The sequence below is a fragment of the Momordica charantia genome (genome assembly GCF_013281855.1).
Source record: "Momordica charantia cultivar OHB3-1 chromosome 11 unlocalized genomic scaffold, Mcharantia_2.0 BLBB01000011.1, whole genome shotgun sequence".
In the NCBI taxonomy this organism is placed as follows: Eukaryota; Viridiplantae; Streptophyta; class Magnoliopsida; order Cucurbitales; family Cucurbitaceae; genus Momordica; species Momordica charantia.
In genome coordinates this window covers 8301902-8326929 of record NW_028275159.1, presented here as the reverse complement: position 1 = coordinate 8326929, position 25028 = coordinate 8301902, and the positions used below count along the sequence as shown (strand labels likewise).

At 33.3% G+C, this 25028-nt stretch overlaps 2 protein-coding genes, 1 long non-coding RNA gene and 2 other non-coding genes across 5 annotated transcripts; 3 read left to right on the top strand and 2 right to left on the bottom strand.

Annotated features, from left to right (window-relative positions):
- Nucleotides 1–4544: 4544 nt before the first annotated feature.
- On the bottom strand, nt 4545–10028 carry LOC111010353 (uncharacterized). The gene is made up of 7 exons (XR_015788664.1): nt 9551–10028; nt 8483–8623; nt 7864–8232; nt 7313–7554; nt 6970–7062; nt 5958–6158; nt 4545–5103 (listed from the first exon to the last, which is right to left on the bottom strand). It is a non-coding gene; the product is annotated as an uncharacterized LOC111010353 (transcript).
- On the top strand, nt 7972–8848 carry LOC148208068 (uncharacterized). Its single transcript, XR_015788665.1, has 2 exons — nt 7972–8115; nt 8511–8848. It is a non-coding gene; the product is annotated as an uncharacterized LOC148208068 (long non-coding RNA).
- Nucleotides 10029–12776: 2748 nt separating the features above from the next.
- Nucleotides 12777–12848, top strand: TRNAM-CAU (transfer RNA methionine (anticodon CAU)). The gene has a single exon. It is a non-coding gene; the product is annotated as a tRNA-Met (tRNA).
- A 2986-nt stretch (nt 12849–15834) lies between these two features.
- LOC148208067 (uncharacterized) lies at nt 15835–18452 on the top strand. Its single transcript, XM_088119435.1, has one exon. The coding sequence runs from the start codon at nt 16093–16095 to the stop codon at nt 18103–18105; it is 2013 nt and encodes a 670-aa protein (XP_087975561.1). The 5' UTR covers nt 15835–16092; the 3' UTR covers nt 18106–18452.
- Nucleotides 18453–19216: 764 nt separating this feature from the next.
- Nucleotides 19217–24808, bottom strand: TOR1 (ARM repeat superfamily protein). Its single transcript, XM_022283905.2, has 6 exons — nt 23680–24808; nt 22049–22240; nt 21420–21519; nt 20567–21279; nt 19605–20486; nt 19217–19505 (listed from the first exon to the last, which is right to left on the bottom strand). The coding sequence occupies exons 1-6, from the start codon at nt 24388–24390 to the stop codon at nt 19311–19313; spliced, it is 2793 nt and encodes a 930-aa protein (XP_022139597.1). The 5' UTR covers nt 24391–24808; the 3' UTR covers nt 19217–19310.
- Nucleotides 24809–25028: the final 220 nt, after the last annotated feature.

Here is a 25028-nt window from a genome sequence, read left to right as displayed (position 1 = left end):
CTCAATAAAATTCAAGAAAAACAATATCGATGACTATTATAGAAGTGTGAATTTCAATAATGGTCACGTTTAAATTTATTTTTGTTTACCTTCATATTTGATAGTTTGTGAAAATTCATCCAACCTAACTACTAAAAGAAAAAGGAAGTTGCACACTTATTTGAAAAGTCGTTAATAGAAATTTGTTACATCAATGTTGTTTATTTTATTTAACAGTGTTATTGGGTAAAATTTCAGGTGAAAATTTGTATAGAAAAAAAAAAGTTTAATATATATTCTGAAATCTATAAATTAAGAAGTTTAAAAATAAAATAACTTTTTGTTTTTCTTCAAGTTAAAAGCTATTGCATTAAAAATCTTAGATTTACTTTCTTCAAATGAAAGTGTAAATCAACAATTTTATTATATATAGAAAATAAAGCGTTTACGATTCAACAATCAGAGTGGCGCAACGGAAGCGTGGTGGGCCCATAACTCACAGGTCCCAGGATCGAAACCTGGCTCTGATAGAGGAAGGCTTCCAATTCGCTTTTTTTTCCTTTTGGGCTTCAACCGAGTTGGGCACACTGGACTATTTCTTTTTCGGGCTTTAACCGAACAGGGCACACTGCTTTATTGGGCCTTGGGTTGGGCCTCTTGCGGACGCATCTCGATAAATAAAAAATAAAAATTTAATTGGAAAATTAGAAACAAAAAGTAAAATATTTTCATATTAATACTAATTTTAAGGTTTAAAATGAATTGATTGGATAATTTCTTAAACTCATTTATTAATTTTTTTAATTAAATGTATTTGGAAGAAAATATATTATTATTATTATTATTATTATAACAACATGTTTGAAATATAAGTTTGGAGATTTCTATAAATTAAACGTTTAGGAGAAAATTTTTCATTATTGTAGTCAACGGAATTAATAATCTAGAAAACAACTAATTGATCCTTTGCACAAAAAAAAGAAAAAAAAAACAAACTAACTAATTGAACATTTTTTTATTACAAAAACTAATTGAACAAAAGACATCAAATTTTTATTTTATTCCGTTTTAGTGTTTGTACTGTTTTAATATTTTTTTTTATTTTAATTAATACATGTCATGATTTATATTCTCAATAATGAGGTGTGGTGGGCCCTAGATAATATATTGGGTGGTTTCAGAAATTTATTTACCTCTAAAATTTTCCAATTTTAATTTCAGAATTTTATTTTAATTTCGAATTTACTCTTAATTATTGTATTTACATTTATTATAGTTATTTACTTTTTTATAATATAAAATATTTAATTATTATAATCATTTAATTATTGTGGATCATATGTTAATTTTCAATTCAAATCCCTTAATTCACTCTTTCTAGGGTTGCACATCGCTCGGACCATTATTAGACTGAAATTCCAACCGACTGACCGAACATTATATATATAACCGATCGACCAAATTGTTGGTCGGTCGGTCGATTTCCACCGAAACGGATTTTTTTTTAAATCAGTGTCTTATTTTTTATATATTTTTCTAGAGAGAATATAAGAGAAAACGGAGAAAATGGAGAGAATAGAAGAGAAATACGCACTGATCGACGGCGACGTGGCGTCACTATGGCGGGCGACATGACGGCGACGTGGCGTTGCTACGATGGGCGACGCGACGAAGGAGAAGGAACTCGTTGCAGTGTGCAACAGCGACAGCGAGCACTTGCTGCGGAGTGCGGCGGGGCGATTGAGAGTGAATTGAACCGGCGACGGCGAGGTCACGAAGGAGAGAGAGACTGTGAGTGTGAGAGAGACAGAGATGAAATGGGATGAGGGAGGGAGGCCGTGCAGCGTGCGTCGAGGGGGTGTAAAGTTGTAAACCTAATTTGAAATTAGTAATTTCTATAATATAATATAATATGTTATTATATTATTATTATTATTATTATATATATATATATATAATATTCTTTTCAACAAAATATATGTCGATCAGGGTCAGTCGGTTTTTGGGATTTTTTTCTGCCAACCACCGACCGACAGTACTATAAAGCCACCGACCGACCGATTGCCCATACACTTTCAAAACCGATCGACCGATCCTATTTCAGTCTGTTTCGTTCGGTCGGGTCAGTTTTACCTCCCTTTGTGTGCACCCCTAACTCCTTCAACACCTTAATTTACTCATTCAAAATATTGATTTTTTTATTTACCAATATTATTAAATAAAAAAATATCAAAATCTTAATTATTGTGGGCGCAGCATCTTCTCATCATCCTCAGCTTGGTTGGTACGATTCTTTTTTATACTCATTCTTTGAGTTTTAGTTTTTTGTTTGATTGTTTGAATATTTCAACAGGTACAGTTCATTCATTCCTTCATTCATACCCATATTGCTTGAATATTTGCACTGTCGTTCACATTGTTTTCTTTTATTGTTTGAGTGCCATGTTTGTTTTAATGAAATCAATTTTACGAGGTTTAGATGCTCATTAAATTTGGCAAGGTCTTATTTCTAATATGTTTGAGGCCATCTATGGCTTCCACTGGTTTTGAAATGTCTAATTATTATTTATGTGTGTGTTATATATCCTTTAACAGAAGATAATTAATGGGAAGTACGTATTGATTGACGCAAATATTCAAAGGAGAATAAAAACACAGTTTATCTATACATCGAAGGAAATATGAGTATAAATGAATGTTATTTTCTTTTTTTAAATTATAGCTATTTCTATACATGGGTATAAATTATGTTCATGTTGTTTCGTTACTATAACATATATTCTACTTGTACTTTTGAAATCTAGTATTAACATTATGTATAAACACCTTTTAAGTAAGATATGATTTATATTCATGTAAGTAAATGTACTTTTATCACTATATCCATGAAATTTTATAAGACAGGGTAGTAAGTATAATATATTAAATATACAATATATTCGATATAACATAGACTAAACTTTTCGAGATATAAAATTTATCTAGATATAATCTAAATCACATATAAACTTTAATATATTACAACTTTCTCCTTTAGTTATTGTTCTAATTCAAACTAGTTAATACTTAGAGGTAGATAGGTACCATAAGAACACTTTCAGTATGTAGGCAGTATGTAAATATTGTAGGCAGTATGTAAATCATCAGTATATATCACTATTCGTTTATATCCACCAGAATAATATTGTAGGCAGGCAAGATGTAATCACTATCAGTATATATCCACAAAATAACATAAACATCAGAAAGCCAAGATGAAAATCACTAATGATATATATCCACCAGTATAATAGTGTATGCAGTATATATCTACAAGATTTTTAGTTTTAAATCACCATCAGTATATATCCGGATATATAAAACTTGAGTTATAATATATATCTTAATCTAATTACTATACTATATATCCTCATATACACAATATTTTAAACAAACGAAATCAGAAATTGAAACTTATCAGATGGAGTGCAAACCCTTCAAATTGGAGATGAACTGCTCTGGCGACTGAGAAAAATAGAAAACGTCGGCCAAAAATGAATGCAAGCAGAAACTACCAGATAATAGGAACCGACGGAATGAAATGCTCTTGCGAAGGCGGCCGAAGATGAAATAATATACGACAAAGAAAAGCGGAGTTGCTAGAGAGAAACTGAGACAGCGACGACGGTCAGAGAAGAGGAACGGAGGTTCGGAGGAGGGAAACTCGACCGTTGGAGGAAGGAAAGAAAGACGAGGAAGAAGAACGGAGATTTCAAAAATTTGGGGGTTTAGAGATTTTTCAATTTTGGGAGGCGTAAGTTTGAAGGGATTTAATGGATTTAACATGTTTTAAGGGATTTTGTCCCCATTTACCAATTATATATTTTAATATTGAGATGTTATAGATATATTACTAATTTGTATTATGGAAATTATATACTTTTTAATTATCATTCCTAAATAGATATTTTTTTTTAACGTTTTTTACATTTTACTTTTCCGATTTTATTAGAAACTGGGCCTTTAGAGAGATGGGCCTTCTGGGCATTTGCTGAGCGTCTACAATAAATACTAATTTAATTAGTAAGTTAAAAATAAATGTTTAATATCAATAAATTGTTTTTTTTTCTTTTAACTTAATAACATTTTTGTCCCTCAATTTTACTTTCTCTCTATTCCATCTATTTTCAATTTCTAATTTATTAATTTTCTAATTTATTAATATCCTCAGATTATGATTTTGTTTAGACTAAAACAACTTGTTTAAATTTGAAGAATGAAACTATGGAAAAATTGAAATAAAAAAATTAAAAGTTATGATACATACATTTAAAATTTTCAATTTAATCTTTATAATTTTAAATTGAGTTAAAGTCAAAGTAAAGCTCACCACTACATAAATTTTATTAATATTTCTCCTTTGGTTAAAATTGATCCACTTAAAAAATAGTCAATAAATTTGGTAATTTTTACTCACATTCAATCACTTAATGAAATCAATTTGTGGTCAACCTAAGCATAATTCAACTGACATGGATCTCCTATCAAAACATCGTGAGTTCGAATCTCCATCGTTTTACTGAAGAAAAACATAATCACTCCTCAGGAATATTATTATTCTCAAAAACTTCATCAATTTCACTTCCATTCTTTGTTTCCAAACCCAGGCCTTTTCACTAATTAATTAACAACTTTTGCATTTTCTCTATCTATTAACAATGACTTGATTTCATACTAATTTCTTATCATTCTGATTCTTGATAAGTAAACGGAGCCTTTAACATTTGAGAAACCACTTCTACACTCTCACGTTATTTCATTCATAAGCAAAGCGACACCTAACTTTATTACACAACTTTATTACATGATACAACAAAGATAAAAGTAGTTGGTAGAGAGTGATGAAGTTAAAAAGGGACTTAATTTTTTCTAGCAATCATTTGGCCTGGCATAGTCTGGTGGCAAAGAAGGGCAGTTCTCATTCATATGTTTGTATGGATCAATGGTGTTGTATTCAGGCAGTTCCATTCTATACTTTCCCAATATTTGGCAATAAGGCATCTTCACTGAGTCTCCCTCATTGCACCATTTTGGCAGCTTACTTAGCTCATCCTCGTAAAATTTCAATGTGTACCCATCTTTTACCTGCAAAGCATCGCAAAATCGTGTTCGGTTTTTAGCTACTTTTAATTGTCATGCACTCTTCTATAGATATTGTTTTTTTAGTACAACATAGTGCAGGTGATGATCGATCGAACTTACAACCTCTTGATTGGAGATTTATGCCAATAATCGCTGAGTTATATGCTCACTTTGGTTTCTTCTATAGATATTGTTTGTGGTAAAGACTAACAACAAATAATACCCAATATAGAGAATTTCAGTTCGTATTTAGTTTTGATGAGTTTGCATCCAAGATTAACTAAGAATTAGGTTCTTGATTTTGAATAGAAATTAGATTAATCCCAAAGAGGGAATTTTAGTTTGGTTTCTAGGACTACTTGTCTTTGTCATTAAAGGACATGATAAAAAAAATACTAAATATATGTCATTTTAGTTCCTAATATTGATGTGCTTTCGCAATTTATTTCGGATTGTTTAACAAATTTTAATAGTGTCCCTTATGTTCTAACATTTTTTAATTCTATTTTCTTCCCTTTGCGAATGTTAAATTGATTTACCTGACATGAGGTTTAATGAGCTAGTAGAAATTTAAAGAAAAAATTATGCCATCTATCTAATTAATTAAAATAAAATAAGTCAAAATTTCTATCTAATTAATTAAAATAAAAAAAGTCAAAATTTCTATCAATTTCTTAAAAGTTGGGGAGGAAATAGCATGTCAACTCATTAAGTTTTAACATTTACCAATGAAAAAAAGGACCGTATAGTTGACAAATGTTAAGACGTGAAGAACCAAATTGAAAAAACGCTCAAACATTTATAGCGAGTAGAACATATATTTAGCTTTGGAAAGAAAACAAAAAATGGAGGCTTACAGTGAACTCTGTGGCTTGAACAGTGGGAGCAAGGGGACCAAACAGGCCAGCTTCCTTGTACATTGAAACAGCAAAAGCAACGCATGTTACTGATTTTCCATTGTCATAAATCCAATTGTCTTGTTCTGGAATTGCCAGTAGTTTGTCAAAAGATGATCCTCTCTGCTGAACTTCCTCTAATATTTGGGGAAAATCAAGTCCCTATCAACCCAATCAAACCGACCCAACTTAAATATTGATTTCAGTACAACAATTTGTTGGATGAGAATTTGTACTCACGATCTTTTGGTCTGAGATACATGTTTTAACCCGTTGAATTATGCTTAAACCAAAATAAGTCATATATTGTTTAATGGTGGGTCTCGAACAACAAATTGAAAGTAAGTGTAGTCCATTTATTACATTGGGTCCCTAAATTTCAGTACAACAATTTGTTGGATGAGAATTTGTACTCACGATCTTTTGGTCTGAGATACATGTTTTAACCCGTTGAATTATGCTTAAACCAAAATAAGTCATATATTGTTTAATGGTGGGTCTCGAACAACAAATTGAAAGTAAGTGTAGTCCATTTATTACATTGGGTCCCTAACTTCTAAACATTTATGTTTTGATCTTTAAATTATTAAAAAAAATTGTTAGTATTGCTATTTAATGTTTTTCTAAATATGTAACCATAAATATATATATATATATATATATATATATATATATATATAAAAATAAGTATATAATAAATGTCAAAACGAATATAGTTCAGTGGCAATTGGTAGAGTTTTATACATATTGTCCTTCCAATTTTGTTGCTACTGTTAAAATTGTATGCTCCTAAATTAAATTAACCAATTTATAGCTACAAATCAATATCAATATCATTCAAAATTAAATTTAATAATGACTAATGAAAAAAAAATTAACATAGAAGACAACGAAAAATATAATATTTAGATATCGAAAAGTTTAGAGATGAAAACAAATTAAAACTTGAATTAGGGTTAATATAGTTGATCACCTGAGTTCCAAGTCTCAAGTTCAAAGCTTCATTCCAAAGATTGGTAGCAGATTGAGGCTTCAACTTATTCCACACAGTCATGGCAGCAGCAATCTAAAAATGAAGAAATTAAACCAAACCTCATTAAACTTAAACCATTAAGATATAATTTATATCGAATTCTGCCAAGTTGAAGGTCGGCTACATTTTCAACCGAATGAGCTATACAGAGGAGTGAGCTTTTGGAAGACCTGCAATGGCTCGCTCCTTCGTAGCTCATTTTGATGAAAATGTGGACGACTTTCGAGTCCTCAGCAGAATTCGGCATCAACATGATATTTGTAGGTTTTTTTTTTCTTATTACGAGATTGGCATCAAGGGGAGGAGGATAGTTTGCAGTGGAGGTGTCGATCCAGCTGAAAATGAGGTTGTGGTAGCCATATGTCTTGCCATTCATTTTGCTCACGAACTCCCATGCAGCGGTGTTGTTGAATTTGGCTCTCATTTCTGAGCTCAAACGAAGCAATGCAATGTGGGGATTTGCTTTGTCTTTCTTCTTTCAATCTCCCACCATTCTTCCCATGCTGTCAATGCTATCACTTCTCCCTAATATATACTCTCAAACACACCGCACAATTTTATATATAATGGAACTTTTTTATGGCTAAATATTCATCCTGCTCTCTTAAAGGGAAGGATGATTTCAAATAATATTCATCAAAGTGGCATTAAAAAAAAAAAAAAAAATATATATATATATATATATATATATGAAGTAGCAAAATAATAATAAGAACCAAAAATAGTAATTTTCATTAATTTTAGAAAATTCAAGGGTCGAAATAAAAAATGAAAAAAATAAATAAATTCAGGACTAAAATAATAACAATAATAAAAATAAATTTAGGACCGCACCTGATCACTTTCGCGGCCGGATTCAGCGACCCAGAGCTTCCCTTGGGGATCCCTTATAAAAGCCGCGACGTGACCCGCGAAAGCTCCGGTGACCCATTTCTCCAGCGTCTCGAAAGCGCCGGAGGAGCCGCGGATCTTGGACAGAGCAAGAAAATCGCCGGAGTTAATGTCGTCGGCGTCCACGTCGGAAATCCACGCCGCCGGTGGCCGCTCCGTGAAGCTCGCCTTCATGTTCTTCTCCAGAAACCTCAGGTTAGCCTTCTCTCCCTCCTCGTCGTTCATGAACAGAGGAACCGCCTCGAAACACGCCTCTAGGGTTCCGAGTAGCCCCGCTTCCATCAGAAAAATCGATATCCCCTTCTCTTTCACCTAATTACAAAAATCCTTCAGGATTGAACATCGATTTCGACAGATAGATCTATTAATTGATTCAATTTGTGTGTTGTGTTTTGCGTGCTCTGTTTTCTGATTTTGATTCTGATTCTGATTCTGATTCTTACATATTCATATTCCATTCCACAAAAATCCGTCAGGATTGAACATCGATTTCGACCGATTGATCGATTAATTGATTCAATTTGTGTGTGCTCTGTTTTCTGATTTTGATTTTGATTCTTACATATTCATATTCGGCTTCGTCTTCCCAGAGTTTGAACTCGAACGTGTGCTCTTTGGATCTGAAATAGTAATCGCCGGTCGCTCGATCTGGCGTTGCGAACACATAGAGATCAATGCATGTCAAACTTACAGCATCGCCCACCTGCAAAATCCACACCAATATAATATTACAGTTTCTTTTATTTTCATTTAAGTAATAAACTTAGTCTTTTTTTTTTGGGTTTTTTTGTAAACTCTGATCAAGGTATAGTATAGTATAAATTGTATAATGGAGTTTTTTTTTCCTTGAAATATGTATAATGGAGTTTTTTACTTCATCAATAAATCTTTTAGGAATGAAATCTGCTTAGAAACTAACAAAATTAAATCGTTGCAGAACTTTTTATGGTTAGGGATTAATGGTTATAAATTTTAGGGTTGTTTGCATATATAACAAGATAATATCAAGTTTACTACTAATATCGATTTCTTAATTTTCAAAAAGAATGTAAAATCATAATTAATAACAAAAGGAAAGAAAAAAAATCTGATTTACAATTTTTTTTTTGCCATATTTGCAAAAACTAAAATGTTAGACTAAAATATAATGTTACTGGGGATGGATGATCGAACTCATAATCTCTGGAGATATATGTCATAATCTCTGGAGATATATGTCAATTACTGTTGAGTTATGTTCGCTTTAACGTTTGATATGTTTTAATTATTTTTTTTAGTACAATGTGTGGGGTGGGAATTCAACCTCTTGGTTGGAGATATATGCCAATTTTCGTTGATTTATGCTCGACATGTTGTATAAAGAGGTTTGTCTACTGAAAATTGGTATTTTTATTGGCGATCTGTTTCCGTTGCATTTAATAAATAAATGGATTCCACCAAACTTTTTAGTCAATAAAAATACACCAAAAACAGCTTTCAAGGTCGAAAATATATAATGCTCAGGTTCGTCATCGATTTACTATTTTTAAAATTAATCAATAAATAATTTTATATTTGTGATTGGTTTTGTAATTTATAAAGTTATGGAATTCGTGACATTAATTTAATGTAAAATTTTAATAGAGAGCACCTCAATATGAAGCGTGCCACCATCACTCCTCAAGTCCAACCAAGCAGAGTTCTTGCGGAAGCAAGAACCTGACCACGTGAGAGGTTTCTGAGGATCGGACATGGCAGCCCCGACGAACTTCGGCAGGAGATCGACAGCACTGCTCAAAGAGTTGAGGACTGGTCGGGCGACTCGATTGGGTAACAAAGGAAGCACATCGCGGGGGTGAAACGGTAATGGCACCGCCCCTATCGATTGTGGCACCCGAAGGACCACGACAACGACGGTGTAAAGGAAAAAACTAACGGTGTTACTGAAAGAAGAAGCCATAAAAACTCACATAAGAGTTTTGTAAGGGGAAAAATACTATGATATGGGACGTTGGTTTAAAGAGATTAGAGATTGATATATTTATAAGAGAAATACTTACTTCATGTCTAGCGGTAAAAACTTTGATCGTGATTTATATATATGGAAGAAATTTTAAAACTTGAAAATAATATTTCACACCTTCTTGTGATTCAATAAAAAATAACAATTGATTTGATTAAAGATATTTCTTTTTTCAATGGTACTTTATTTAACCTAAGTTACGAGACAGAAGGAAGGTAAATATATAAGAGTACTTTAATGACAAGCGCAATAGAAAGTTTGAGAGGCATGTGGCACGATATACTTAGATATATCCAAACAAGTTCAGTCTTAATATGTATATTAAAAATGGAGTGATATCAATTTTCCAGAGCGAGGAGATATTTTTTCCTTTTATCAAAAAAAAAAAAATAGCTGTTGAGTTGGGCGCAAATCTAGATTTTTCATGTAATATTATAAAAAATGTTGAGGCACCCTAGCTAATTATACTCTAAATTAGAAGGGTTTAATCTACCTTTCTTATTATCCAGTGAATGAACAACTTTTGAAAATATATTTTTCATAAATAAGTAACAAATTTTTTTCTTGTTGTTTATGATTAAAAATTAAGTTAATGAAACTACATATACATCTATTTTCTTTGTTCCTTTTTTCTTTTTCCATATTTGAAAAAAAAAAAGACTTTTTGAAATGTTAACCAAATTTTAAAATTGGAAAATGTGTTGGGAAACTTCTTTTTTTCCTTTTTTTTGGGTTTCCGAGCTTGATATTCAATTCATTTTTATTTAATGACTTTCTCATTTTTCTGAAAAATATGGTTATTTACACCCAATTTTAAAAATATTTTTTCAAATTGTGAGTAAAATTAAAAAAATTAAAAGTCAAAGTGATGATAGCTTTGCAATAATTGACATATGTCTCAAACTAAGAGATTGTTGGTTCGAATTCCGTTGTACTAAAAAAAATTAAAATTAAAAAACAAGTTTATATTTTTTCTATTCTTAACTCCTCCCTCTCGATTCAAAATATCTCTTATTTCTCTTTTCTTAACTTATGATCTCCTTTATTGACCATTTATATTTTTATCAATATAAATATAACCCAACAGTTGATACATCTTGTTCCTTATGTAGATATCGAAGATTCAATCCTCCATCTTCTCATACTCGTTGCACTAAAATAAATAATTTATATTTGATTTTGATAATTAAAAATAAAATAATCATTTAATAATAATTACATAGTTGAAAAGAATCATTATTGTCAAACAAATTTTAGTTTAAGTTTTTCTTTCTTGTGTATATATAATACAGAGCTCAAACTGGATGGATAAAAACAAGAATTTTTCTTTCTTCCCCTATTCGACACAGCAATCAAATCTAGATTTTCAGATTCTTCGAACAAAAGCATAAACCTACGTTTAAGTTTGGATAAAAAATTTAATTCAATTAAAAAGCAAGCCTATCTATTCTTGATTCCAAGACCAATAGTTCCAACGATCGACTCACTTCTTTCCAATTGTTTCTCTAAGTAAAGATAACAAAAGCTAACATCCGATCTTGTTTTATAGCAATAATAATTATGCGTTCTTATTATAAGATCAAACTAATACATCGAGGATCACGATTCAATTCTAAATAAAATGGATTATGTGACATTATACACTACTACAAATTTCCCTATCTTTAGGTAGTGGGAGCACTAGAAATTATCAAAAGATGGGGAAGCACATTACACATATATGAAAAATAAAATTATGGTAATGGAAGAAGCACCACAAATTATATAGTTGGAGAGTAAATTAACCATGAACAAAACTTTATGTATTGTATTTGGGCATTTTCACATCCACAATTGAATTATATTTCAAACACTTTCATCATTGTTCATAGGGTCATTTCATTGCCTAATAAAAGAATCTTCTACATTACAAATGTCATCGAGTTATACTTCCTCGTCGATCATGAGAAACATTAAAAAAAAAAAAGTTCAAATCTTATTTTAGTTTTTGAATTTTTTTTTTCTTTTTCAATTTTGGACTTTAAATTATTTAACAAGATTGATATATAGATAGAGATGATCCATAGATATTCATGTAGATGAAATACTACATTAAAAGTTTATGGATTAAATAGAATTGTGTAACTTAAGAAATTAAATAAAATGAAATATTTTAAAATTTATAGATCAAAACAAAATAAATAAAAATTTCATAGGAATTTAATGATTAAAAAATGTTTTGTGCATCCAAAAATAAAATCACTAGTGTCATATCTACCATATCCTCAATCTATCATTCACATCATGATATAAATTATATTTTTATATCCACCAATAACAATTATTTTTCTCATTCATAATAATCATTAGCACGAAGAAAATAGATTATATATATATATATATATATATATATATAAATATATGTGTGTGTGTGATACAATTGGTGTAGAGGATTGGAATTCGTGACCTCTTAATTATATATTGGTATTATTTACCACTAAGATTATATCGATAGATATATATATTTTTTGGAGTGTGGATACAAATGCATTAACTGCTTAACTAAATTTCTATTGATGAAATCATTTAACTTAATTACCGAAAGAAGATTAAAAAAAATTGTTTTACATCTATTTAAAGAACTACCGATTTTCATAACATCACGAATTTAGAGAAGGTTGCGATGTGTAGAGATCTTGTTGAAAAAATTTTACATAATGAGAATAAATTTAAAGCTTCAAAAATATTAAAACAATGTAAATAAAATATATAATATGACGTCATAAATAATTTTTAAGATTTTCTGAATGTTTGTCTTATTTATTGGAATTGTTATCTACTTTATATAAATAAAGTATTGCTTTGCTTCTCAATAATCAGAGTGGCGCAGCGGAAGCGTGGTGGGCCCATAACCCACAGGTCCCAGGATCGAAACCTGGCTCTGATAGAGAAAAGCTTCCAATTAGTCTTTTTCGTTCTTTTTCTTTTTCGAGCTTTAACCGAACTGGGCCCACTGGATTTATTGGGCCTTCGGCTTCGGCCTTTTGCGGATTCCTATAGAAATAATAATTTAATTAGTAAATTAGAAAGAAAAAGTGAAATATTTACATTGTGAAGTTAATAATTCAATGGTTTAAAATTTATTGATTCAATAATTTCTCAAACTCATTTTGTCAATTTTTTTTAATTATAAAATATTTGGAATCAAACTTCTCTCTTTTTTAATCTTTCTTAGAATTTAGCTATAAAAATATATATTACTATTGTTATTATTTTTATTGTGACATATTTTAAGAATTTACGTTTAAAATTAAGCCTCTAGGACAAAAATTATCATCAGAGTCAATAGAATTAGTTGTCGGACAAACAACCAATTGAATATGTTTTTGCACAAAACATAAATTTTTTTATTTTATTTCATTTATTGTACCATTTAAATGTTTATTTGGGTATTTATACTTTCCAATGTTTTTTTTTCCTCTTTTGGTTTACAAATCTCATGATTGCTTTCTTTATTTTTTAATTTTAGTATTATATGCCTTTTCAGGCAAAAAAAATTTGTATTATATTAATTAAATTCTACCCCATTCATTTTCAAACATGATACTCGACTCTATACACTAAAATTAAATGGTATAAATTAAGATAGATTTTTATATAACATTTTAATATTAAAATAAAATATTTAAAAATATAGATGTTAATTTAAAAAATGAACATATATATATATATATATATATGCAATAGAAAATTTGAATGACAGATGGTTTTTTTTTTCTTTTAAAGAGAATGACAGATGTTAAAGATAGATTATTACATGAAATTAGTATACCAAAATGAAAATTTCAAAAGTATTAAATTTAGTAAAGAATAATTGAGAAACTTAAAAAACGGCTTAAAACTATGAAGTCAATAAATCAAACATATATCGAGCATGTGGGTCTCATTATAAATTCGCAAACTATTCAACCAATTTGCAATTCAAACCAAAAGGTTGTGAATTCGATCCGCTACCCCGACATACTATACGCAAAAAAAATTGCAATTCAAACACATTTTACATAAAACTTAAATTTTCAATGATTGGTTATTAAACTCATAAGTAAAAAATCTTCTGAACCATCATTACTTGATTTACCATTTTATTTGACTATAACATATATTTTTTTTTTGTTTTTTTAACATGTGTCGGTGAAATTACGTGAGTATTGCTTAACTGATTAAGATATTATAATTTCGATCAAAATGTTATTGAATCAATTTCTCATCTTCATATATTATTAAACTAAAAAGAAAAAGGAAAAAAAAAACTTTGACTCCGGAAATTCATGACACTTTTAATTATGATTTAACCTAAAAATATGTTCACATATATAATTTGGTTGTGAGGTTTTTATACTTTCCTATGGAGTGAATGTCTTTCACTTTTTGGTTTAAAAAATTGGAGTGATTTATTGGGGAAGAATAAGTAAATTACTTTATATTTCTATTTGCTACTTTTTTTCTTTTCTGAATATGGTTTTTTCTTTAACATAAAATTAAAAACCATATCCCTTATTACACCAAAATAGTTTACAACAATAGATTAATAATTTTATTAAAGAATAGAAAAACAAGAGATCCATTTATTACTTAGATTAACATAAAAAAATAATAAAAAGTTAGGAACTATGATTAACTGCACAAAAATGATGGATACATAAAAATATTTAGAGGCAGGAAAAATAAATAATGAAAATATTGAATGTATATATATATTAACATGCAAAATAATAAAAAGTTAGAAATTGTGATGATGAATGATGAATGTGTTCACTATTCTCACTATGAATTTCCCAATTTAATCATATAATTAAAAATATATGTAATATTTCATTTAGAAGATGAGGAAACATAATAAATAAAAAAACAAATAAAAAAACAAAAGATAATTGTATACTTTTAAATTATCTAAAAAGTGAATAATGTGTTACAAAACAAGAAGGTGAGAAATTGTAGAAGAAGAAGAGGGAAGGAGAAACGTCAAATGAGTTTTAGAAGAAATATATATTGACGAGATATGAATTTTTATAAAATAATATAAATTTTTAAGGCCAACCTATGTCAATTTATTATTAAGTCATGTCATAGTCACGAGCGTGGTAGTCTAATCTTCGTGATTAAAAAAAAGAAGAGATTTTATAGGATATAATTACACTGCTAAAACAATATAATCTTTCAATTATGAAAATATAAAGATGGAATATAAGTAATTAAAAAAAATCTAAAAATTACTGAATAATAATTGATAATCTGAAATTTTTTGTGGCGGCGCTCACTTGGGAAGTGCAAGAGCCTGCCCCTTTTAGAATTATTTTATTCAAAAACTAAAAAATTTATCTAATTTCAAATAATAATGCCACTGACAAAATTGGAATATATAATTGTACCACTAAAATATTGTTAAACAAATTTTAATTTTTATCCTAACTTTTGTTTTGTGAAAACTAAAAATTGAGTGTAACGACTGTCAAACAAAAAATTATCACAAAAATCTCTTGAAATTCATCAAAATGAAGTCATGAAAAATGGAAGCACAAAATTAAAATGAACGCAAAAATTAACAATTATATTGAAAGTTAAGTTGCATCAAATCAATCTACAAAATAGATTTAGAATTCTAATTTTAAAGTCTCTTATCTATGTAATAAAGTGAATGGTCTTTACCGATCAGGTCGAGATGAACCGCTTAGAAGATCGACCTTGATATTAAGATTGAGATAGAATCAAATACCACTGTAGAGTGGGGCTCCCTATCTATCTATAATTTTGGGTGTCTGACAGCGAAGCTATTCCAGTCGAAGATGCTCGTGGCTAGTCCATCATTTTTTGTATTGTTTTTCTACGAATTATCTAAATTTCTCCTATAAAAACAAGTTTTTGAAAATGATTGTAGTTGAAATTTGTAATTTAAATGATTTAAGAAAAAGTATAGGCAAATAAATGAAGCAAGGCGTCGATTGAAGTTTTTCATACGAAACTCTTCACAATTTAACGATCCATAGTTGAAATTACTCTCCGCCGCATTTCGCCTCTCTATACATATTTCGATTCCACAACCGGGATTCGGCAATGTCTCAATCGACAGCCTCCGCCTCCCCTTCTTCTTCTTCTTCTTCTTCTTCTTCTTCGCCTTCGTTTTTCTGGTTACCATGGAAATGGCGGATTTCATGTATCAAGAAAGGTACGGGACAGTCATTTCCAGAAGCGGGAAGCCAACCGAGAGGATTGGGAGGTTTCTGAAACCATGCGCGGGGAGCTCGGCCGACGCAGAGAGGATTTCTGGGCGTGCCAACCTACTGTTTGAAGAAATGTCTATAAGAGATAAAGGGTGGCCAAAGAAAGTGAACTTCAGAGGATGGGCATTGCCACAGAAGAATTGGGATAGATGGGTCGAAAAGTTGGAGGTAAAACGCTCTATCATGTGGAAGCATACTGGAATTCACGATGCCATCATGAGTTCGTGCTGTGAGATTAGGTGCAATAAGGAAGTAGTGTTGGGTTTGGCTGAGTTTTGGTGTACAGAGACGAACACTTTTGTGTTTCCTTGGGGGGAAGCCACGATTACATTAGAAGATGTGATGATTCTTGGGGGTTTCTCTGTTCTTGGGGAACCCATAGAGAAGCCTCTGACTACAGATGCCTTGAAGATGGCAGTGAACGCCATGAGAGACAGAAAGACTGCAATGTCAAGAGAGAGGTCTAAGAAGGCTTCTCATGGAGCTTGGATGAAGCATTTTATGGAGAATGACAGTGAATTTGAGCATGTGGCATTTCTCTCACTCTGGTTGTCAAGGTATGTCTTCCCTATACATGCTAAAGAAACCATTTCGAAGGATGTGTTTTCCATTGCTGCCCATTTGTCTGAAGGTACCCAGATGGCTCTAGCCCCTGCAGTTCTTGCAGGCTTGTATAAGAACTTGAGGTTGCTGAAGGAGAAAGCACTTTCTTTTGATGATGATGACGATGAAATCAATGTCTTTGCTCCATTTCAACTTGTTTTATTGTGGGCTTTTGAGCATTTTCCTGATCTAATACAGAAACCCCCAAATAAACTCGAGCCTTGGGAACCAAGAACTGCACTCTGGAACAAAGTCACCTTTAAAATTGAAAAATCTATTGTTGATAACATCTTTATAACAGGGCAATGCTTTCAATGGAGGCCCTATGCTGCTGATATAAGCAACTGGAATCATTCATCTTACTACATACTTGAAAAGCATTTATTAGTTGACAATGGTAAGAATTCTGATGAGGATTTGCAATGTTATGTCATATGTATGACAATGTCTTACTTGGTTGGATTTGATAGTAAAGAGAGGTATATGCCTCATCGTGTGGCGATGCAGTTCGGCATGGATCAAGATTTACCTGGTGAATTCTCTGGATTGCTCATTGTCCCTAAAAATGTTTGCTTCTTTGTTCCTCCGAGGGCCTTTGAGCCCAGTGTTTCGTTAAGATACTTCGAGTGGTGGAAGAATTCTGAGTTTATTTGCGGAGGAAAACTACCAAACATTTTGAGAAGAAGCTCAGATACTTCTCAAACGTCGCCAGCTGAGGTTGAATTGAGCTCTAAAGATTACCATACTCCAAGTGTAGCTATGGGGTTGAAGAACGGCGAGACTGTTTCTCGTTCCTCCATGAAATATGAGATTATAGAGATCCTAGATGATGAGCAGAGCGACGACTTTGATGTTTTGTTCAAACCGGTTTGTAAATCTGGTTTTCCCACCAGAGAAGCTGGAAGCTTGGAAAGGAGGTCAGCTTCAATAGAGGAAGTGAAGGGTGGGGATGGTTGCTGCACCTCACCTAAATCATTTAGTTTAGGAAGTCCCGAATGTTCGACTCCGTGTTCAGTTGGCGTCGGATCCCACACTTCTGTCACTAGTAAATTTTCTCCCACACAAAGATTTCAAGATTCTGTTGAGTCTGATCACGTTGCAGGTGCAGGAACTTCCAAACAAATGGCTAAAGACTCCAAGGAAAGCAATGACGATCCTCCTTCAGAACCAGTTAGTCAGTTCACAGCCAAGGGCTCGAGCAGAAGAGCTACTTCAGACGAAGTTCATCTCGACGAAACCACTAGGAAAAGAAAATTGAGAAGCTACAGAAACTACAGAAAGAAACTACAGAAACTAATGGGCATAAGTCCAGATAGAGTATAAGAACTACTCAGTAAATACTGCTGCCTCCATAACCCGATTTTTGGTTCCCATGAATTCAGTTATAAGTTGGACCATGTTGATGTTGGAATTAAAGAGAAGTTCATCTGCAGTGAATAGAGGAAGATGAAACTGGCTTCTGGTTTTTGCTCTTCTGCTATAATAATACAACAGATCTTGATGAGCTATGGGATGAGTTCAAAGTAGTGGTTTTTTATTATATGGTGTGCCTTGTGTTGTTGAACATATTCACTTCCAAACCAACAACAGATTGGTTATATAAATTTACTGAATTTTGTAAAAGAAAATCATGATACTTTGTACAGCACTCTTTTGAGTTTGACTTGAAAGATGGTATCCATTTTCAAAATTTATACACAAGTCACATCCCACCAGGATAATAAGTGCGATCGAGCTACGTTCGGATTGGTACCATATTTCTTTCTAAATCTATATTAGCAGAAAAAATCAAGATCTATATTAGCTGAAAATTTTTTTGATTGGCAAGTATATATAATATATTTTTAATTAATTTTTTCTTCTCATCTTTATTTCAATCGACTAAATTATCACTAGGGAGTCTAATCGAAATTATATTCGTTAATAAAAATTATCATTCACTAGAAGCATAACTCAAGACATTAACCAAGAAGTCATAAGTTTAAATTTCTCTACCCCACTTCATGTACTAAAAAAATAATAAAAAAAGTTTTATGCTTACATCTATTAGCAGTGATACACACAATTGGCCACCTATTTCAACTTCCTATTAATATTTCAAAACAAAATTTATTACAACAAAAAATAAAAACTCTAATTTTTAAAAATGTAATTTAATCTATTTTAAAAAGTAAAAACTCCATAATTTTTTAACATAACTACGCAATTAAAAGTTTTCTATACAAATTATCTTTTGCACATATATTCTATCAGATGATCTATTTGTTTTTAGAACAAATAGAAACTATTCTTCCTTTTAATCTCGCACATTTTTTAACAATAATTCCAAACATAATAGTATTAACATGTAAGAATTATTAAATCACCATTCTTAAAAATAATTGAGAAACAAACAAAAAACTAACCTAAAACCACTTACCTAAAAAAACAAATATATATAAAAATCCCATTTTTCATTTCATTTTGGATGGGAAAAAACAGCAATTCAGCACAAAAAGGGAGAGAAAAAAAAAAGGTTCATAAATGGCCTATTGGAGGTGTCCAAGATCAATTCTCCAAGCAGAGGCCAACTGTGACAAAAGTTGGTCAGGCAAAGCACCTTCCCAATCTTCTGGTGGATCCATTGTTGAAGAAGCTTCATGAAAATTTAACAACACTTCTTTCTTCACTTCCATAGGAATCCCCACAAAATCACCTCCATTCTCCAAAATAATGTCTACCAACTGAAACACCATGCCAAAGTTTCAGTTTCACCATTCTCGTAACAGCTTAATAAAGGTGAGAAGTTTCGAAAAACGATGGGAGTTGAGTAAAAGACATACCTGTTGAATCCAAGATAAGCATATGTCGAACAAGTCCTGCTCGAGTAAAAATTGTCCCACGGCACGCAAGACCTCAGCAGCAATCTCGTCGGGGAGCTGGTCGACCACAGGACCGGATCTTTCCATTAGTTTTATGAGCAAGATGTCATCCGCAGTGGAGAGCACTTCAGCATAAGCTGTCTCCGTGTCGCCTGCCTGAAGGGCATCCATTGCATTGTTCCAAGAAGTCCATACTGGATCCCGTTCTTGGCCAGCATTGTCATCTGCTAATGCTTCTGCAGTCAATTCGGGAATCGCCACTTTTGGAGTCCTGGATATTCCGCTGTCTTCCCCAGCGACTCGAATCGCTTCTAAGGTTGCTTCGTCTTTCGATGCTTGCCAAACACTTCTTGCAGATGGCCCCTCACCAAGTCTTAAAGGTCCAGCCCCTTTGTCCCAGCCTCTTCTGCTACCTCCCTGGTCACTCTCCTGCTCTGATTTAGACGACCTACTGTCGATGCCACCATCTAAAGTTCTCTTAGAGCACATCTGCCCGTTTCTCGACACATAAGCAGGATAATCCCAAGTCTCCGCCGCCATATCAGGTCTCCACGCAGCACTCCTTCCTCTCATACTCGAACCAATTCCTTCTGATTGAACAAACCTCTCTCCAAAAGCAACCCTCCCATCATTATTTCTTCCAAACTTGCCACCGGGATAGTCTGAAAATCCACCATACTTGCCTAGATGCCTATTAGACGATCCTTCAAATCCAAGAGCAAAATTACCTCTCCTGCCTGACGACACAGATAAATCACGAGCCATTTCTTCGACGACTCTCTCGAGTCCACGTACTCTATTTTCCAAAGTTATCATGCTATCATGAGAGCCTCCCATGAAATCCTGTGATATAGAAGTGTGAAATAACAAGTTAAAATTCAGACATGAGAACTAACCCCACATAGCATATGTTGAGCATATACCTGCAACATGTTCATCAAATGTGCCTGTTGCCTCTCCAACAACAATAGCTGCCTCTGGATAGCGGACCAACTTCCTTTGTTGTTTATGAAGGCACTTTCCGAGTGCGTGTCCATTTTGGAGAAGTCAGAACGAGCGCCAGAAGATTCCCTCTGAGATATGTCATTTTGATCATTCACATTGTATGCTCTTGTTCTGGAATCTCTTCCATTCATTTTCCCATCATGCCATTTATCTCGCTCGAGATCTTCATAATCCCGCAGCTTAGAATGAGTAGCCAATTGACCTCTTTCGATGTCTCGATACTTACTGTTGAATGATCTATGGAAATCATCAGAATGTGTGTTTTCAACGCGATTTAATCTTCCCCCGGCATTTGAATCGTCTGGCTCCAATTTCTCATCGTTTGCATTTGAAGAACCAGCGTGTCTGCGAGGAAGAACCACCTCCACAGGCAAATCCCCAGATCCCCTAGTTTCAAGTTTCTGGAAGAACTCTGGGTTCAACTCCTTGTCAGTTAAGGCAGGTACTTTCTTCTTCAATATTACAGCCGCTTTATCCGAAATACTACCACATTTGGCTTTCGAAGATGAATTTGAAACCGGTACTGAATCCTCAGATTTATCTTTGTCTAGTGACCTCCCTCCCTGAGGGGAATCAGCATTTTTTGGGTCAGACTTTTCTGATGAGTCTGCTGTTTCATGGTTTTCACCGTCTGACATTTATAGCAAGAAAATCACATGGAAATGGAACAAGAGTTAGATGGCACCAGAAAAAAATAAAATAAGGTACTCCCCAACCTCAAGAAGAACAAAATCAAAAGTAAAAGGGGAAAAGACCCATCAATCAGTATACCTTGAGATGCATTCTGGCTTTCCGCAGCTCCATCTGTTTTCCCAGCAAGTTTTTTCCATAACTGAAGTGCCTCTGTCATGCTATCTCGAACTGGTTTTATCTGTAAAATAAACTAGATACCATTAATCCCCACCGTGACAATTGTTATGCTATATCCTCCAAACAATAAGATTCTATTCAACAAATAAAATTTATAGTTCTTATACAAGTGTTCCAGAATATCAGCATCCAGTAGTCTAGTTAGTTATCATAGTGTTCAGTTACAAACTAACAATATTCTAGTTTCACTTACAATAGTCTTGCAAATAATGTTTTTAGTTTTGAAGGGCCAGAGACCAGAGAAAAACATGCATCCTATTCACTTTTTTTTTTATCCTGAAAGAGATTAAAAAAGTGGAAGAATAAGGAATTCACCAACTATAAAGAAAAACCTCTAGAAAAATAAAAATCTATCATTAAAAAGAAAGAAAAAGAAAAGATTGAATTGAGAAGTTTGGAAGCTTTTCTGAAAAATTAATTCTTGAAGTCTATAGAATGCGAGAAGGAAATAAGAAATACATGCACACAGATATAACAGAGATAGGGCAGGGCGGGTGAAATGCTTTATACAAATGAAAGCAAAAGATTACCTTGTCAAAACGGCAAGCCTCAAGTACTGCCAAAGTGGAAGCACCTCCATCTGTGATGAAATTACTTGAATGCAATGCTAGTGCACTTAGGGCATCAGCTGCTGCCTTGCGTGTTGCCCAATCAGTGCTCCCAAGTAACTCATGAATACTTAGTAGCAAATGTTCCAAGCTCTGTTGTCCAATAGCACCAACCTGAAACAAGTTCCACTAAACTATTATGTTCTTCTTAGTATGAAGGCAACAGATATATATAAATTGTTATCGGTTTCTGATAATAGCTAAACAATCCATCATATAGGGGTAAGGTGCTGTTTTGGTGTGGGCCACAGAACCATGTATAGGGGCAGGGTCATGTAGTCCCCCCCAGCCACCACAGGGAAAAATTACCCCTGGCCTTTTCCGAGCTGTTTTGACAAACTTGCAGCCTAATTCCTTTTCCAAGAGGATTTTCAGACACTTCTATTTTATATGCACATAAGAAATGAACTTCCATCAAGAAAAATGAAAAACAAACAAATACAGCCTCAAAAAACCACGGCCAAACCAACTAAGGGCTGAAAAAAACTTACAAAAAGGAACCCAAAGGTTGGTAATCAACAAAGCAGAGACCACTGCCCCATAGAGAAGCATTAAAGAGGGGTCGAATTCCACGCTTCAACCCAAAAAGTGAGGAAGGAGGAAAGACACATGCTCTGGCGTAAAACCATCACTAGCAAATTTGGTACTAGTTTGGGGGTTGGTTTTTAGAGTCTAGAAGAGATGTAGTTCCGAAATTCGATGGAAGGAAATCATGAATCTTGGTCACTTTACAGAGGATTAAAGCCTTTTCTTGGTGAGTAATGGCAAAGATGTTAGATTTTATAAGGATCCTTGGTTAAATTTCCTTTATGCCTCCTCCCTTATTAGACTTTATGATATTTTAAATAAAAAGGATGCTTCATTTCAGAGTTGTGGTGTGCTAGTTCAGCTAGTTGAATTCCTGGAACCAGGAGGTGTTTACCAATGAGGAAGTTCTGGAATTGATAACTCTAATGAAAAAACTGAAGTCTTCCTCTTTTTCTAACACAAGACTGGAGAATCTGGAGTTGTGAGAGGTAACATATTTTCCCTAGAAACTGAAATTAAATAATTATCACCTAAAAGAAAATAGTCTGTACTTGCACATGTTACCCTTTTTTTTTTTTCTCTTTAGTTAGAGGACTAGCCATTGACTTCTAGTTCTGTTCTTGTAAACATTTTCAAATCATCTGTTCATTTTACTTTGTTTTCTTAAAAGGAGAGACAATTTTAGTTCATCTTTTCACGCTGAAGTAGCAGGCCTTGATATTGAACTCAACTAAAGTTTCTAAAGAAAAGTTGCTTCCATCGTTATGAAGTTATATACTTGCTTCACAACATTGAGGATTTCAGAAATAATGCTTAGTCTTAAGTTCATTTTGCCCTCCAAACATAATAAACTTGCAACGTATTATTTCTTGCTGCTTATCAAACATCTTCATTGAACTCATTTTTCAGACAAAACCATCAAATGCAGCACCAAATTTCAAAATACATGATGAAAAAATGTGAAATAACAAAATTACAGGCAAGAAAATAAACATAAGGGACAACCACAGAGAGTTAAAACGAACCTGTGATAAATTGGATACCACAGAGAGGAGTGAAGCCTTTGCCAAAAAATTTGGATTGTTGAGCAACTTACAGATCCTGGGGCAAAGCTTCTGAAACGCCGTGATGGGTGGGCTTGCCGCGCACTCCACCATCTTAGCCATACACATTGCCGCGCCAGATTGAACACCCTTGTTCTGCTCCCCCATTGCCTCAAACAGAGGCTTCACGAACAGCGCCACCACCGAACCAAGGCCGCCGTTATCGCCGCCGGAAGCATCCCCCTTCAAGTACTGCGCCGACAGCGCTCCAATGGCGTCTCGACACGAATCCTTGACGCCGGAATCTGAATCCTTCACCCTCCTCACGATGTGGGCGATAATTTTGGTCAAATGGGTCGAAGTAGAATCGCTATGTGAAGCACATACGACTGTTAGAAGCCGCAATGACTCTTTCTTCACGGCGGGTTTAGGGTCAGCGGAGGAGTCGTAGAGGCAATTGAGAAGCATAGGAATGGCTTCCGGGGAAATGGACTGGATGATTTTCTCCAGGTCGTCAATGGCGATCTGGTGGGTGTCTCGATCGGAGAGCTTAGAGAGCGCGGTGAGGATCCTCTGCTTCAGTTCCACCATGGCGAGATGGGATGAGAGAGAGGAAGCGGAGGATCTCGATGTGGGCGGCGATTGGTTGGGGGGTTTTGCAGGTCTTGACGATTTGGGAGCTTGAGAGCTCATTCTGAACAGCGCTAATGGCGGACACGCCCGATTCAGAGCTTCAAATGGGTCAAGAACAAGAATGCAGTCGAAGAAGAAGAAGATCAGAAGAAGGTGCGAAGCTTGAGAGAGACGGAAATGGAGAGGGAGAAGTAAGAAGCAAGTGTTGTGGGTCAGCAATCGAAGTCGAAATGAGGGCTAAAATCTTGAGATTTTCAAATCGAAAGCAAAACGAGACCTGTATGACTGATTTAACTGCTGCTTCATTTCCCCATTTTTCCTGCAAAATTCAAAAGTTTTTGGATAATTTCTATAGGAAATGGTCTGATCCATAAGACCCGTAACACTATTTTTGGAAAAATGGAGTTATATAACAATGGAGCTGTTGTATATCGAGGAAGAAGAAGGAGAACGGGGGTGCAAAGTGGAAACCACGTTCCAAAGTTCTAATATTTGTTCAAAATTTAAAAGTTCATTGGAGAAATGTTTATATATTTCAGCTTAAAAAAAAAGCTTCAAGAAAATTTTTTTTTGAACTTATTAAATTATATGTAATTTTTTTTACCTACAAATGACAAACGAAAACATATCTTAACCATTGAACTATACTATTCATAAAAGAGTAAGGATTCTGACCTCCGGGTTAGTAGTTAATTGAT